This window comes from Amblyomma mixtum, chromosome 1, assembly GCF_055824585.1.
Source record: "Amblyomma mixtum isolate Tamu chromosome 1, ASM5582458v1, whole genome shotgun sequence".
In the NCBI taxonomy this organism is placed as follows: domain Eukaryota; kingdom Metazoa; phylum Arthropoda; class Arachnida; order Ixodida; family Ixodidae; genus Amblyomma; species Amblyomma mixtum.
Genome location: NC_143012.1, coordinates 37,437,680 through 37,454,591, shown reverse-complemented (window position 1 = coordinate 37,454,591; position 16,912 = coordinate 37,437,680). Strand labels below are relative to the sequence as shown.

Here is a 16,912-nt window from a genome sequence, read left to right as displayed (position 1 = left end):
TGCTTTTCTCTTGAAGGATATTGGTAAACTGCCGTTCATGATCCGAGAGAACCTGCCATATGCGCTCCACCTTAATCTTATTCTTTTCTTACTTGACTCTTGTGATCCGGATCTGCCGTAGCTACGTTCCCGAAGCGGACGTATTCCCTTACTCCTTCCAGCGCCTCCCTGCCAATCGTAAACTGCTATTTCCGTCCGAGTCTGTTCTAGATTACTTTGGTTTTCGGCATATTCAGTGTTGGACCCACCGTTCTGCTTTTCTTGTCATCCAGTCCCCTCTCCTATTGTAACACCTGTGGCGTGCCCAAATCTGCCCTCCCACTCTGCCTGTAGTCCATCTCCGCTTGTAGTCCCCTACATCTCCCACCAAACTCATTCCTTCTGGGCTGCTGCTTTACGAACCGCTCAGGTCTGCACTCAGAAATGGCTAAAGGACCGGACTCTACTTGACGCTCACGCCTGTGGACTCCTATGCCAGTAGGAGACCACCCACGTGACTATTTGCTTTGCCCCAATAAAGTTGCTTCCATCCATATATCCACCATGTGTTGGTAATACAAGCACTCCAAAAAAGAAGCAAGGATCAAACAAGCTGTTTTCTTCTGAAACCCTAATTTTTATAAACATTTCAAATGGGTAGAACTGTAGGGAAAATGACAGGGGTCTGGTTGGTTGGTTGGTTGGTTTATGGAGTTTAACGTCCCGAAGCCACTAAGGCTATGAGAGACGCCGTAGTGGAGGGCTCCGGAAATTTCGACCACCTGGGGTTCTTTCTAGTGCGATGAAAATACATTTATTAAATACCAAATACCACATGTTAACTTCACATTGGAAGTTTAAAAAAGATACGCGAGCGAACAACGAACATCTGCGAGGAGTTGTATGCTAGGGATCACAAAAGCTTACAAACAAACCCAATGTCCAGTCCCGTTCTTCTCTTGTCGGTTAGGAACAAGAAGGTAAATTTTTGTGGGTGGGTGAGCACCTCATTGGAACGGGCGTAAACAGCAGCTAGATGCGCCCCACTCTCACCGTCTGTTAACGATGCCTCACAAAGCAGGATGCAACGGCATTACCTCAGTGCGGGAGGTGTGAGGTTGGATCCCCAGTGCCACTGGATACCGACCGGTGACACAATGGATACAAGCTTTCCCCTGGTCTGGTGCTCGGCCTAATCAGGGTGAAATGCATGGGAAATGGGTCTTTCTTTGACCCCATCTTAAGAACAGGGAAAATACCTTGTGCCATGGCGATCTTTGGCCACAGATTCCCTTGTGCCATAACAAAATAATTATCATCATCAGCTCACTGAAGGTTTGGTTTGGTTTGGTTTATGGGGTTTAAGGTCCCAAAGCGACTAAGGCTATGAGGGACGCCATAGTGGAGGGCTCCGGAAATTTCGACCACCTGGGGTTCTTTAACGTGCACTGACAACGCACAGTAGACGAGCCTCTAGAATTTCTCCTCCAAAGAAATTCCAGCCGCCGCGGCCGGGATCGAACCCGCATCTTTCGGGTCAGCAGTCGAGCACCATAACCGCTGAGCCACCGCGGCGGCCTACAGCTCACTGAAGGATACAAAGGGAAAAGAAGGGGGCAGTTGGTTGATAGCCCCCCTTCATTGTATTGTAAGCAAATTAACGTTTGACTATACAACTTATTTTATTTTACATACATAGCAGATGATAAGAATAAACCTAAATATTGTACAAAGTGATAATAAGTGAAATGCGGACACATGGATGGAAATGCTACAAACACGAAATTATGTTCTTTTGGAAAAAAGTGCAATTAATCTTTACATATCATCTTTAATGTGGCTTTCGCGTATGCTCAACTTGGCGCCCGATTTCACTGAAGTGTGGCAGCCACTAGAGCCTACAGCCTGCTGCAGAAGTCGGCCCTTGTGCTTGCGTCAGAACAGTGGGTAACGAAGCTTGCATGCAAAGCGTACGCATTATATATATATATATATATATATATATATATATATATATATATATATATATATTGTATTCAGTAGGGGTTCCAATGGCCCAGTTTACTAGTTTAGGTACAGTATTACGACAAACGCGACTGTTCTTTTAACGTTTATTTTGCCAACAGTTTCGGGAATGGTATTCCCTTCGTCAGGGCAGGCTTACAATGAATCCGTTTCGTCAATATAAGGACACAGAACAAGCGAGGAGGTATAATCTCCGCCCTCTAAACAAACTTGAGAATGAGGGCAGGGGACCGTATAATAGGCAGCACGACAAGTCTCAAACGGGCCGCGGCCGCACACATGTATTATTATTATTTTTAATTTGTTAACCTTTGTATAACTTCTTGTGCTCAATTTTTTATTCTCCGTGCCATTTTTATTTTCATTTTTCTACATATTTCTTGTCATTTGTTATTTACTTACACCAACATCTCAGAATGATTTAACCTGCGTGTGCATGCAAATCTCGAAACCACATGCACTGCGCCCAACTTTATCAAAGTGCTCTCACCATGTCATACTTGTTTGGCGCCACATTTAATCAGAAGTTTTTCTTTTTCTCTTTTCTCTTCCTGTGTGTGCGTTAACATTTTCTGTGTTACATTTTCTTTAAACATTTCTAGAGCTATTTTTTTTTTCTGCTCTTCCCTTCTTTTGTTTTGTTCCCCCCAAATTCATCTTTGCCTTCCCATTACGCGCTCGGGCTAGCTCAGTATTTGACCCGACGGACGCTGTTTTTCACGGGAAGCTCACTGCGGGACACGGTTTTGGACCGCCTAGTATATTTATGGGAAAAGGGGCGCCAGATTGTCTGGTAGAAAGGCCCGACAGCAGAGCAAAGCGACGAAATGAAGCAAAAATACACAGAGGGCACAGTCGCAAGTTGCCGTTGCAGCGGTTAACAAGTGTGTGTTGGCCGTCTCTCGAACGCGTCCCTTGCAAGCGTCTCAGGATACCTGATACGGGCCGCCCGCTCGGACCCGGCGGCGTGTGCGCGTATTTGGAGGGGGGGGGGGGGGGGGGGGGTAGCGGCTTCCGTGTGCGCCGAGAGCCGGGTCTAACGCTCTTTTGCCCCTTCTATCGCTGTGCTGTTCAGGCTCGTTCTTTGCTACTACTTTACCATTTCCACCTCCCCGTTTGTTTTTTCTGGTTGTTGTTCAGCCGCGGCCCGTTTGAGACTTGTCGTGCTGCCTATTATACGGTCCCCTGCCCTCATTCTCAAGTTTGTTTAGAGGGCGGAGATTATACCTCCTCGCTTGTTCTGTGTCCTTATATTGACGAAACGGATTCATTGTAAGCCTGCCCTGACGAAGGGAATACCATTCCCGAAACTGTTGGCAAAATAAACGTTAAAAGAACAGTCGCGTTTGTCGTAATACTGTACCTATATATATATATATATATATATATATATATATATATATATATATATATATATATATATATATATATATATATATATATATATATATGTTTGCTATCGCAAGCACGCTTCAACCATTCACACTCCTGTTGCTCCCAGTATGTGGCGGATACTCCGTGCTTTGTTTCTTATTGACTGTCGCATCTGGATAGCATTATTTGAGCTCCACTTTGTAGCGTTGGAGCCAGTATTACTGTTGCCTTCTTTCTGTACCTGAAAAAAAAGGGAAGGAACTGTTAATCTAGAGTAAGTATAGCTGCCCGCGCCACCCCACTGAGTGCTTCTTGGGGGAAAAATTGCGAGGACACTTTGGCAAGTAAGATGTTGAGAGGCGAAAGCGGAGGACACTATGCCGTGACGACTTCCGGTGGATGTGACGTCACACCGTTCCCGTGGCTGTATCGATGCCCAGATTATACATCTTTCGAGGATCTTAAGTGTTAATTACGCTTAATTACACATTTTTCCATCTACTCTGAGTCTCTGACACAAAACCGTCGTTTTTCCGACCATTCTGTGGCACTTTTCACTATGCCGTGACGACTTCAGGTGGATGTGACGTCACACCGTTCCAGTGGCTATATCGACGTCCGCGCTATTTCGACGCAATTTCTACTTTTTTGGCGAAAATTAATTAACTAATTACTCTACACTCATCGAACTTGGCTTCTAGGTACATTTTTTCCTCCTCTATCTGAAGCAACCATTGGTTTTCTTCTATCTTTTTTTAGTTGCCGAGTGAAACGCGTGTGACACGCTTTGTTAACGGACGACAGTATGAGCCATTAAAGGCTTTCGCCTTGATAAATACTTTAAAGGCAGTGAGGTACGTCTGAATGGATCCGGCTCCGCACACAGCGTATGCGCGGTTCGCGCTGCCCGGCCTGCTGTTGTAGGTCCGAGTTTTTGTGGCTTTTTCGAGCTGCGGCATCGCACGGTTTCAAAAACCCCATTCGTCACTATTTGAGGAGCGAATGGGTATTACTGCTAACCCTGCGGTGTAGGTGTGCACTGTAAGCGCATTCAACTTCTTTGGTATTGCTTTGTAAAGGCTGCGGTACTCGCAAACGAATCCGCTGCTGTGGCTCACTGGCTAAAGCGTTCGGCTGCTGCGACAAATGTCGCGGGATCGAAACCCGGCCGCGGCGGCCGAATTTCGATGGAGGTGGAGCACAAAAAGACGCCCAGGTTCTCTGCAATGTCACTGCAGTTTAAAGAGAGAGATCATGGTCTGGAGCCATCCGGAGCCCTCCACTGATCCGGAGCCCTCCACTACGGCGTCTCTCATTCCTACATGCGCAGCTTTGAGACGTTTAAGCCCACATGCCTGTACCAGTACGTACAAATAACATCTGGGGCCGTAATAGGGCGATAAATACGCCCCCCCCCCCCCCCCCCCCCTCTACCCTCCCCGCGCAGCAATCACGCCGTTCGTGGCGCTCGTGTCGCTGCGACGCCGGCGCCCTCTCTTGTTAGTTAAGGTAACTAGAAAGGACGCATGGCGCGCGGGGAGGAAAACCGGAGGGGACAGAGCAGGGAGAGTCCATACAAACCAAATAAAAAATGGTCTCAGCAGGTACCAGTTTTATTGGTGGTAAGAATCAAGTTGGCAAAGAAGACTGCAGTTGCTCCTTACCTTGCGACGTTTACGTCGTTCATCAGAGAGATTTCGACACGCTGAACGGCCAGTTCGTTGGTCGCGTCTTTTCCTGAGGCCTTGAGGTTAAGCGTGCCCTCCAGAATGCGGCCCAATCTCGTCCCTGTCGTGGACAGATACGTCCTTGTGGAGCCAGAGTTGAAGTATTCCTTCCTGTAAGAAAAGAACAGTAGCGCAACCAAGACGAACACAAGAGAGGACTTCAGACATGGCAGTTGCGCGAAACACACACACACAAGACAGGTTACGGGACGAGCGCTCGTCCCGTAACCTGTCTTGTGTGTGTGTGTTTCGCGCAACTGCCATGTCTGAAGTATTCAACCAACTAGCCCGACAACACGTTCTACAAGAGAGGACCACACAGGACTAGCGCTAAACTTCATCTAACTTTATTCACTAACAGCGCAGCAAATATAAGGAAAACCAGGACACGTGCAGAGAGATACCAGTTTCCACACCACACTATCTACAGAACCGTTCAAGATACGCCATCTCCGATTTGTAGAGGTTCACCGACGTATCGCTAACACAAGATACACCTCTCTTCGTTATATGATATGCTTCCAATAGTTCCCTTGCCCTTGTGTCTTTGCTTTTACCTAAAATCTTTATCTCATGAAACCGTGGTTGACACTTTACAACATGCACCATCTAGCCCAACAAAAAGTTAAATATTCCTTCCTGCGCGCCAGCTATTCGAGTTTTCGAGATATCGAATTTGCAGCGACAAAGAAATAGAAAAGAGGAAATTGAGCTGCCCAGAAGAAGGGCAAACAGCCCGTGAAGTGTATCCTCTCTCTGTGGACATCACACAGTAGACGTGAAAACTGCTCAGAGGCGGTTTTCCCAACCGTATAGGTCATTTTTTGCCACACGTTCCATTTCAAAAATGTCGCGTTTACGATGTGATAATTTCTTTCTAACATCATCAGCCATTTTCGCAACTGAACTGTGATGAGCCAAGATTGGGTGATGAGCCAAGGTGCGGATCCAAGATTGGTTCTTGGGTGCGGATCACGGAGGCTAGGCTTCATGCTTTTCTCATCATAACGGTGATCACCGAGTCATTTTCGGTTATGAGTTCATTAGTTCGAACTCAGGGGCGGGGAAAATGTTTAAATCCGGTTTTCCCGCCAATAAATGCGTCTTTTGCTGTTGGGCAGTCGTCAACAATACCGGGAATAGTCACAGAATCGAGTTTTGCTGAGAACAAGCGTATGATAGTTTTCTTCAGTGCCACTTGAAGGTGAAATGTTTGCAAGACATCATCATGTTTAGGTAGCCATCATTGCAAATACGGGATAAAGCAAAGAGGAGATTTTGTCTTAGCCAGGTCCAATCATCGATCGAGATAAAATGATCGCGACATATGACTGCGTCTTACGGTGTTCTTTGTGGGAAGTTTAACAATGTGACATTGAAAAGATTGAGGTTAAGCAGTTATTTGAGTACGGCTTCTCGAGCCGTAATGATGTCACCGTAGTAAACGGGAGATCCTCCGTTTAATCTTGAGTGGTAGTTCAACCACATTGTGAACTGTATAATGATAATGATGGCTTTCTATGGCCCACGGGCAACTGTCGCCAAAGAGTGCCATGGCACAGGGTTTATTTTCTGTTTTTACTCAATGTGGGGTCAAGGACCAATTTCCCAAGCATTTCACCCCTAAAGAAGCCAAGGACCAGGCCAGGCGAAAGCTTGGGCCCATTGTATCACCGGTGGCTACCCGGCGGCACTGAGAAACTGTGTAATGCAGTGACGCCCAATACCCATGTCTTACTTAGTACTCAGCTTCAAGTCTGCTTCACCCAGTTCCCCTCTCAGCTTCAGCGTCAGCTTCCCAGGTACCGACGACGGCAGTGATCCCAGGTACACAACAACGTGGTAGTGGTACACTGAAATAGAAATTCAAAGGCGATCAATGCGATTTATGCAGCCGCCGCAATGGCTTAGTGGTTATAATGCTTGGCTACTGACCCGATCGAAAGTCGCGGGTTCGATCCAGGCCGCGGCGGCCGCATTTCGATGGAGGCGAAACACACACACACACACACACACACACACACACACACACACACACACACACACACACACACACACACACACACACACACACACACACACACACACACACACACACACACACACACACACACACACACACGCACGCACACACACACACACACACACACACACACACACACACACACACACACACACACACACACACACACACACACACACACACACACACACACACACACACACAAAGTGTGACATTGCAATTTGCAATCCAGTTCAACGTAAATCTAAATACGGGACTAAACCGTTATCGGCTATGAGAAAGCAGTGAAAGTACTGTATACTTCCTGCACACATGACAAAAATTCTGAGTGCAGTCAAAATGTCGAATACCCCGAAGATGACCTCACGCCGCGATTCGGATATAAGCTCGCACTTGACAAGACACGGGAATAGCGTAATGCCTTCTTCGAAGTACCTAAATAACCTAACCTGAACAATATGTATTTTGGCAAGTTTTCAGCAAGGTCCATGGGAAGCCATTTCTTAAAGGCTAAGGGGTGCACATCTTGCTTTGGCGAAGCCAACGTATACCTGCGCACAGTGTTTTTCAGTCGTAGCGCTGTCAAAGTATCTTTTTAGAGTTTACTATTTATTTGACTTCCTAGTGCTAGCATCGGTGCGTGTATGCGGCAGCAGAAAAATTAGTGGCGCCAACAACGTAGGATCACGTGCCACCTCGTTCAGAGCAAGTGTCTTGTTAGCACCGAACGCTTAAGACCTCTCCGAATGCAGTTCGAAACCTGCCAACAGGGAACTTCGGAAATGAACGCTTAAATTCTTTATTAACAACTGCATCTTATATCGTTGTGGGAAGTAGAAGAAAGCCCGAAGTTGCTATAATGATTGCAGCGTCGACTTTGCTTAGCCACCTGCGTGTTCACAAGCACTGCAGCTGTCTTTTCTTTTTACTGCGCGACACAGAACTTCCTTCTTCCTGCAACATCCAGGTGCGCGTACTGCCACCAGCACTGTTATTTTTTTTAACTCTTGCATTCATTAGCATAGGCTCATCGCTTATCCGGTAGCCCTCTGGCCCTAGCAACCAGTCGTCAATGGCTCGATCCTCCAATCGACCTGCTTATTTAATCAGAAAACATAATATTGCTCATCGGCAAAGAAACCAGCAGCTGTGGGCCCGAAAACCACAGATGACGTCACCGTGCTATCGATGGAAATTAAAATCTTTCCGAAAGAACAGGGAATCGAACCCAGGACTTCCAGATTGCCTGGCGAACACGTTACCCACAGACCACAGGAAAGCGTTGCTTTTCGGCGAACAGAGATGAACACAGAGTATGCGTTGCATTACGACTGCGTGCAATGAGTATGTGCGTCACTGGGCAGAGAAAAATAGGTGAGAATAAATAAGAACAAAATAACATGAAATAAATCGCACTATAAGCACGTAAGCATGTCTTAAGCTCCAGCCGTAATGTTTGTGCTTTGTTCCAAAATGACATGTGACTAAATGTCTTTGGAGTTAAAGAGTCCTCAAGTCTTCATCTGAGTCCGTGAGAGCTTCGACGAAAACCTGGTTCACCTCTGCCCACAAGCCTTTCGCGTGTACATTGGCCTGCTGTGACCATGTACATAGGTTCCACGGGAAACAGCGCGAAATAGAAGACACTGAGATTTCTTGAACTCCTCCGGAGCCAAGTGACGCCCGTTACACATAACAGACGGGCGGACAGACATACGAATCGACGCGCTGATAGGACACACAGAGACTGACGGGTTGATAAATGTACTTACGGATGTACAGTCGGGGACAAAAGTCTCCGGACCACGTGTTCCTCAAACGAAGCTTGTAGCTCTACTATCAGACAGCGGCTGGAGAGCGCACTTGTGGAGATGAAAGAACAATAATTTAACTTTTACGTCCACAAGTGTGGTCTCCAGCCGCCGACTAATAGCAGAGCTATCGGCTTCGTTGGAGGAACACGTGGTCCGGAGACTTTTGTCCCCGACTGTACAGACAGACGTACAGACAAAAGGACGAACTGACAGATGTGTAGGCGGATGTATTTTTCCCGCTCCACCGATCGTCACACCCTCTTCTGGTTTCCAATGTAAAGCCCGCCCGGGGTATGACCTGTGGGCCCCAAGGTGGCGCATTTCCAGAGGTGCCCACACCCTGTCTCAGCTACATAATGTTCTCATCTAGCCGTAGGTGTGCTCAGGAGTTAACGGTTACGACGCATTATGACGGTGACGATGGCGCTGACGTTGCTAGATGGGAACGTCTCACTGTACTTAGTCGGACACAACTCAAGAACGCAGCGGCTTTTCCTCTTCAAAGTGTCCCCTTCCAGCCAATGGCATCTGCCGATTCTCATGGCCCTGCTTGTGTGACAAAGCAGGGAGTGTTAGAGGAAAGGGGATAATCCCTTACCTCTGTGGTCGGGGATAAACCCTCTCTCCATTGAGGCGCTGCTTCCTGCACTGTCACGCTAAGCAGGGTGATGAGAATCGGCCGACGCCTTTGGCTGGAAAGGGGTCCTTTACCGGGGAAAAGCTGCCGATATAGTCCTCGTCGTGACAAGACAAGAAAAATAAAAAAAAAAACAGGAGGGCGCTTTGTTGACCTAAAGTGCGGTGAGGCGAAAGTCTTAAGCGCAGTGCTGCTGCTTGTGTCACTGATGTGTGGTTAAGATGTTAAGAGCGGAACGCGATAGCGTCTTCCAACGCTGCCAGAGAGTCCACAGAACGCCATCGCCCGTTCGGCTCTACGCTTTGCTCGTCCGTGAATTGGTTTTTGAGGAAAGGAAATGTATCTGTCTCGCATATCTCGGTGGACACCTGAACCTCGCTGTAACGGGAAGGGAGGAAGATGGGAGTGAACGAAGACACCGTATTTACTAGACGCGCCTTTGTTCATTGCAAACCATCGAGCTGGCATGGCGGAGTGGTAGCGTGCTTGTCTCGCGCTCCGGAGGCCCTGGTTCGATTCCCCAACTCGACCAATTTTCTACTCGGTTTAATTTATTTAACTGGTCTGACTAGAAAGGTTAATTAGGCTAATTGGTTAACTAAGCAATTAACTAAACTCAGACCTACTTACTTGGAGCATTACTATACGATCCCTTTAATTGGTTGCATGGTTACTAGCCAAAGTACAATTGGCCCTGTTTGAAAATTGCGCACTGTGACGTCACGACCATTCCGACCAATTGAAAAGCGTGACATTTCTGTCGACAACTCCTGCTTACAACGATGAGGCATTAAAGGCTTCCGCCTTAAAAGACGACGGAGCGCACTCACGGCAGAAGGGCGACTGCTGATTCGTCTTGAAGTACATCTTGACCGGTCCCTCTCGAGGCCGTGACGCGATGGCGGAGAGACCCACGACGGCGCAGCCTGTCCCGCTGGGACCACAGTCGGCGCACTGGCCCGTCAGGAAGAGCTCGTAGCTGGAGCAGGCGTAGGCAACGAACGCGCACTCTCCCGGGTCACTGCTCGCCTCCCTGTACAGCGCCTCGGTCATGAACTGGATGGCCCTCTCGTGACGGCAGACCACCGAGTCCCGAAAGCCTGTCTGGGAGACAACGCGTGGTCTGCGTCTTCGCAAACACAGCGACGGATATAACAGTGGTGTTGGGGATGTTTCGAGTGTATACTATGCGAAGCATATTACTAAAGCTACACTACAGCCCGTCGAGCGCGGCAGTGGAGCTACCATTGACCTTTAGCGTGACCACGTGACACCACGTAACAACATGACGTCACAGCAGAGGAGAGATGGGCTGCCGGCTCGCGCGGTCGGCCGCGGCGGTGGAGGCTCCACATCAGAGGCGCTGCAGCTGACCACGTGACGCTACAGCAGCGGTATAAAGCTGAGCTTGCCTCTCTGTTCTCGCTTCGGCGAGCGCTGCTTCGGCCGCTTCTTTTTGAGCAGCGTCCGCTCCGGCGGACGCAGTTGTTGCTGCGACGCGCGTCTTTTCTTTCCTTTTTCTCTTTCCTCTGATCTTTTAACTCTCCTCTATCTGCACGTGGCAGCGGTGGTGGCTTGGCTCGAGCCAGTAGCAGGCCCGTGCAATTTCCTCTTCATCCTTCTCTCAGTCACAACAACAACAACAACAACAACAACAACAACAACAACAACTCTCCGGGCACTTACGAGGCGGCCAGGTGTTGGGATGCCGCCTAGAAGCAGGGCTGATTTGAACGAGAAGCGAAAGCTTCAGCGTGCCACAGAGACCGATGAAGAGCGGGATGAACGTCTGGCTAAGCGGCGTGCTCAATATGCGGCTCGGCGACAACGTTCTACAACAACTGAAGAACAAAGCGAGGAACTTTACCAAGCCTAGCCATCAATATGCTTCGCATCTGACTAGGCTTAACCTTAGCTAAGCCTCAGCCATTTTTTTTTTGTTTTGATGCTTTGGCATTAGTAGAGTCAGTGCAAGCGCCCCGTACACGTGCGGACTACCTTGCCAAGCTCCATTCTTGAGAGAGAAGTTCTTGACGATTCGTTGGCAGCCCGGTTGGGTCACGCCACCGTTCGGGTAGAAATCAATATGCCCCACGGGATCTATCATGCCAAGGCCGACTGGAAAAGAGGATGCGACGTCGGTTAGTCTTAGCAAAACCGATATGCCTTTTCCTCAAACACTTTTGTGCCCAAACCAAAATGGTTGGAAAGAGCAACGATCCGGAGGCTCATGAATTGCTGGAAGAGCAATTTATAAGATAGGGCAGCTTTGCCTAAGTAGCACGTCAGCGGTTCTGTTTCGAACTTAAATAGAGTTTTTAGAAGGCATGGATTAAACCCTTTCTCATCTCTGTTATCATCGGCACATGTGTATACTATACTGGCTGCGTTTATGATCCACAAACTGTCAGAAGTAATGCTTTCCTATTCCTGTCTCTCTGTCAACGTGTTGCGCTGAGAACTATGCCTAGCAGATTAGTTAAACATAACTAAAACCAACTAGCTCAGTAATGTGCTAATTTAATTTAAGTAATCTGTAAATAATTTAACAGCCACCTGTCATGGTACGCGGTTTGCTCACAATCCTGTAGGTAGGCTGTGATGACGCCACATGGTTACGTGACCTATGTGGCGCCCACCTGCCTCCTTGCTTTCTTCCGTGGGTGTGTTTTGTGCATTCTTCGCTTACGGTCAGCACGTTAATTGGCTAATTTCTACTACTGACACTACTCAGGACAGAGCAAGAAAAAGCAGCGGCTTATACATACTTAATATCGGGAACACGAAGCGCTTGCCGTCGCTGTGAATAGCATCCACGAACCCAGCGTCGCTAGGGTCCAACCGTACTGTGGGCGGCATACCTTCGAAAAACGGTTCAGCCGGGTCCAAACCTGCGAGAGAGTAAGGCACAGCACATGCCCGATGATGTTTCTGCAGGGAGTCGGGACGTGTTTCTCACACTCCATTCCTAAGGAACGCATCCAAAGCAGCACAGTAATTGGCCCAATATTGGGAACATACTGGCAAATATCGGTTCATACAACGGGCAATATTGGGCCGGTTTACAACATTGGTACGATTAGCCGTGCTGTTCGGGATGCAACGATGCCAAGGCGGGAGCCGTTGTTAGCAGTGGCTTACATAACTGCGCCCATATAACAACATCCGGTCAGCCTCTGAAAGCAAGAATCTTGAAACTCTACTCGTTTAGCCTTTTGCATGTTGTCCTGAGCCCCGGAGGTGCACAGTTCCCAAGTGGCGTTCAACAGAGGCAATAAAGTTGGGATAATTTCCCGTCGCTGTCATAGTGGGCTTATGGAAAACCGTAGAAACGGAAGTGTCCGCGGACCCACATGTCAGTGACGACGACAAAAACCTGATTAGACGACGCTATGCGAAGAACTGCTGACCTCATCTGTTCCTTAGCAAGTCAGTGTCATGTACAGGGTGTTCCGCCTAAGGCTTTACACAATTTTTAAGAATAGGCTTTTTAGTTTGAAGAGCGCTTTTTCGGGCACAGCAGTGTCGTCAGTGGAGTCTACATATGAATAAAGCCAGGTCGTGGTAACTATATCAGGCTGGTTAACTAATACTGAACAGTTACTTTTTTAACAATTGTTGTTAGACTCCTTAATAACTGAGAGGCGTGTACCGGACCCTAAGTAATATCGATATCAGTTTTTCGAAAACGCGGTTACCCTAGGGACTGCGGCCCAACAAATTTTTGGACATTTCTACGAATTACGTGCACTGGAGATGCTGCGTTGCCTGCGAGCTTCTCGAAAGCGGACGCAGTTTGGCGCGATGTAGCCAAAATTTGTTGGGCCAGAGCGCCGTGGGTAATCGCGTATTCGAAATTCTAAAAAATGGAATGAACATCAATTACTGTGGGGTACACGCTTCTCAATAATTAAGGAGCCTAACAGTAATAGTTAAAAAGTTAACGGTTCGGTATTAGTTAACCAGCCTGTTAGTCAGGCTTAGCTGTATTCGGATGTACTACACCGCTGAACATGCTATGCCAAAGAAAGGGCTCCTCTAACTTAAACAGCCGATTTTTAAAAATTGCGTTAAGTATAAAGTTAAAGGCCCGGTATATATACATGACAGAAGCCAACAGCCACAGGTAGGCACATGCCCTCTATACAGGTACACACATTCCCAGAGGGTTTCTTGAGCAACGAAGCAAACATCTAGTGCGAAACTAGGCAGCAGCTACAATAAAGGTTAACCTGTTCATCTCCCCTCTCTAGTGGAATAACGACAGCTGTTTCGCAGAGACAAATTTGCCATAGACTCACCGGTGATTCTTCCTAGTCTGCGCAACCTCTGTCCAGCGTAGCCGGCTATGTGGGAGCCCAGGCTATGACCGATCACGTGAAACCTGTCCGGGGGGACTCCAAACGCTTGCTTCGAAGGAAAATGGGAAAATAATTAGAAAGTACTGGCCCGCAATATAAGAATCAAGGCTAGCACTTGCGTGCATCTCCTCAATACCTGCAATTTATCGACGAGTCGGGCGATCTCGAGGCCGACAATGCGGGTGTTAGCTGTCGCCTGGACGTACTCGAACAGGCTGCCGTCCGCCCAGTCCACGAGGATGACGTTGAAGTCACCCGCCGTCAGCAGAGCGTCTTTGATGGACTATACAGCAGAAGAGGAATTCTACTGTCATCGATAGCGCCCAAGCATAAAAATTACAGGATTGCACTTAAGTCTGCTTAAGAGCGGAAATGCGAGAGCCTTTCCCTGTTCTCTTTATCTCCCTCCATTTTTTTATTGTTTAATTTCTACGTTTTTATTTATTCTTAAATTTTTTTATAGTTCTCGTTTTCACATCACTGCGGCCACCCGCATTGGAGCAACGCGAAAGCAAAACGTCCACATACTATATAGACGGCAAGGCTATTCTGACGTCAAAGTGCTGTATCGACGTCCATGGTTATTGCGACGTCTAAGTGTGTTTTTGCCGTTTAACTAATTAAGTAATTACTCCACATAAACGAAATTTGGAATCTTGCGTGATGTTTTCAACCACTACCTAAAGCAATCAAACTTTTTTTTTTCATATAGCCTTATAAAACGACATGAACGTGCGGACAAAACTTGCGGACACTTTTTGATGACGCTTACATAGCCGCATAATCCCCTCGCATTGCTAAAAACTTTTAGGCTGTCCTCGATGGAGCGTTCGAATATGCTAGAATTTTCTGTCGCTGCTGAATCTATTGTGGCTCCGCCTTAAGGGTAGGACGTGACGGCGTTAAGGGGTTAGGGCCCATATATGCGGAATAGCTCATTCTCTACATTGCATTAGTAGATCCCTGGGAGTCCTCATACCACTCTTGGTGCAGTAGTGCAGCGGTTAAGCGATGCCTCACTCTCCGGGTAGGTGGCTGTTTCGAACACAGTCACCTGGGAGGTTTGTGGAACCCAAGTTGCTCTTCCCTAGCAATTAACCACTCGCAACCAACCATTAATTAACTGCTACTCGCCACGGTGGGCACTTTGCTCACAATCAGATGGGCGGGTTGTGATGACGTCACAAGGTCACGTGAACTATGTGGCAGCACTGGCAGGTGGGCCACGTGCTTCTCCGGGGATCTTTCCCTCATGCCGATGGCGATGACGTTGCCGAGTTTTCCGCTCAGGAGCTCGTGCTACACTCTCAACAGAAAGCAGTAAAAAGGGAGTAAAGTTATCCTCTACTACAAACTCTTTAAGAAAGGGAGTGCGCTAGAGGACAGCTTACACCTTTTCTACCCCCATATAGGTGTATTCCTGTTCAGAGTGGGAAGAAATACGACGGTCGATTTGCGTGGTCAGCCCACACTTCGAATTAGGTGCGCCAGCACTGTGGGGCCATTGATGCGCCCTTATCATGGTTTTACATTGCTTATCGCAATTACGCTTCGTTATTTATGATAATGTGGTGTGGTTAAGGTTGTATACCAAGTGTATTCTGTGTATTGTGGGTGTTTGCACGGCGTGGGTTGAGCACAGTAGATACATGCCACAAGGCAGACATTGAGGGCTAGGTTGCGCTACGGGTACAAGTGCAAAGACTTGCGGAGCGTGGTAAACTGCGCGATGTACGAGAATAACAATGTACCCTCATGGGAAAGTCGGGAACCTTCTCGACTTGCATGAACCCGTGGGAGAACAGCTTGGTCTCGAGACTGGGGTCGAAAGAGGACTGCCGTAGCTGCTCCGCGGTGACGTTCCACGAGAAGATGTCCGGTACGAGCGGCGTGTTGGGTGTGTAGAGCTGGAAGCGGGTGCCTATCTTGGCTCTCGGCCACGGCTTGGCGTTGACAAAGCGCAATTTCGGGTCGTAGAAGTCCGTCAGGTTGAGGCAGCCTAGCCCCTCGTAGCAGGCTGACATGGGTCCTGTGACAAAGGGAGCGGATGACCGTGAGTGAACAAAGACGACAGGGAAGAGTACAGGGGTTCTGTAACGTGCGCTGACATCGCACAGCACACGGGCGGCTTTTAAGGCGAATGCCTCTAATGCCTCATCGTTGTCGACAGAAGGTTGTCAGCAGAGGTATCACGCTTTTTCCTGCCAGGCCAGAAAAAAAAATCTTTGTGCCCGGTGGAATTCGAACAACCATCCTTCCGTTCCGCAGCCGAGCGTGCTAATGGCTACGCTACTTCCTGCCAACGCATATGTAGTTGTGCTTGTCTAGTACGCTTGAGAGTGTTTACAGAAAGGCGCCGAATCAGACGGATGCCTCCCAAGCGCCCTCCAGTGTCCCCAGCATTTAAGATTCACAAGCAATTGTGTGCTTAATTACCATCTTAACCACGCATCAGTGACACAAGCAGCAACATCGCGCTAAAGGCTTTCGCCTCACCGCACTTTAGGTCAACAAAGTGCCCTCTAAATTTTTTACTTTTCGCCTCAATCGTAACTCGAGCGCTGCAACTGGGAGCTGCTTCCGTGTCCTCGTGCAGAACAGGTCTCTGAAACTACTGGTGTAGAAACGTATGCTGTATAAACGTTAGGGTACCGGAAGTGGACAGAGTGGGTGAGGGAACAAACGTAGGTTAATGATATCCTAGACGAATTCAAGAGGAAGAAATGGGCTTAGGCAGGGCATGTAATTCGAAGGCAAGATAAGCGAAGGTAAGATAACCAAGATAATGATGTAGAAGACGTTAGCTTGATTTCGCCGACAACACCACACACAGCGAAGCCATTTTGTACATATGCAACCAGGAAAGCCAACTCAGCGAGATTTGAAATACGTTTTCGTTTACGTTCAATATTTCGGATTACATTGCTGATTAAGAATTTAAGAACTAGGCTGACGTTTCATGTTGGAGGCCT

General features: G+C 48.0%; 1 protein-coding gene across 1 annotated transcript; it reads right to left on the bottom strand.

Annotated features, from left to right (window-relative positions):
• Positions 1 to 6,797: 6,797 nt before the first annotated feature.
• LOC149366046 (pancreatic triacylglycerol lipase-like) lies at positions 6,798 to 15,966 on the bottom strand. The gene is made up of 7 exons (XM_089550415.1): positions 15,692 to 15,966; positions 14,077 to 14,223; positions 13,881 to 13,989; positions 12,348 to 12,470; positions 11,578 to 11,697; positions 10,410 to 10,679; positions 6,798 to 6,958 (listed from the first exon to the last, which is right to left on the bottom strand). Exons 1-7 carry the CDS (start codon positions 15,962 to 15,964, stop codon positions 6,840 to 6,842), a joined length of 1,161 nt encoding a protein of 386 aa, XP_089406541.1. The 5' UTR covers positions 15,965 to 15,966; the 3' UTR covers positions 6,798 to 6,839.
• Positions 15,967 to 16,912: the final 946 nt, after the last annotated feature.

What these genes read in the sequence shown, in the direction of transcription:
- LOC149366046 (XM_089550415.1), bottom strand. Translation starts at nt 15,964, where the DNA reads ATGTCAGCCTGCTACGAGGGGCTAGGCTGCCTCAACCTGACGGACTTC. An exon ending in TTCCCGACTTTCCCATGAGG is followed by an intron (nt 14,224 to 15,691) that starts GTACATTGTTAT and finishes TCTGCTGTATAG; the next exon opens with TCCATCAAAGACGCTCTGCT. An exon ending in GACTCGTCGATAAATTGCAG is followed by an intron (nt 13,990 to 14,076) that starts GTATTGAGGAGA and finishes TTTCCTTCGAAG; the next exon opens with CAAGCGTTTGGAGTCCCCCC.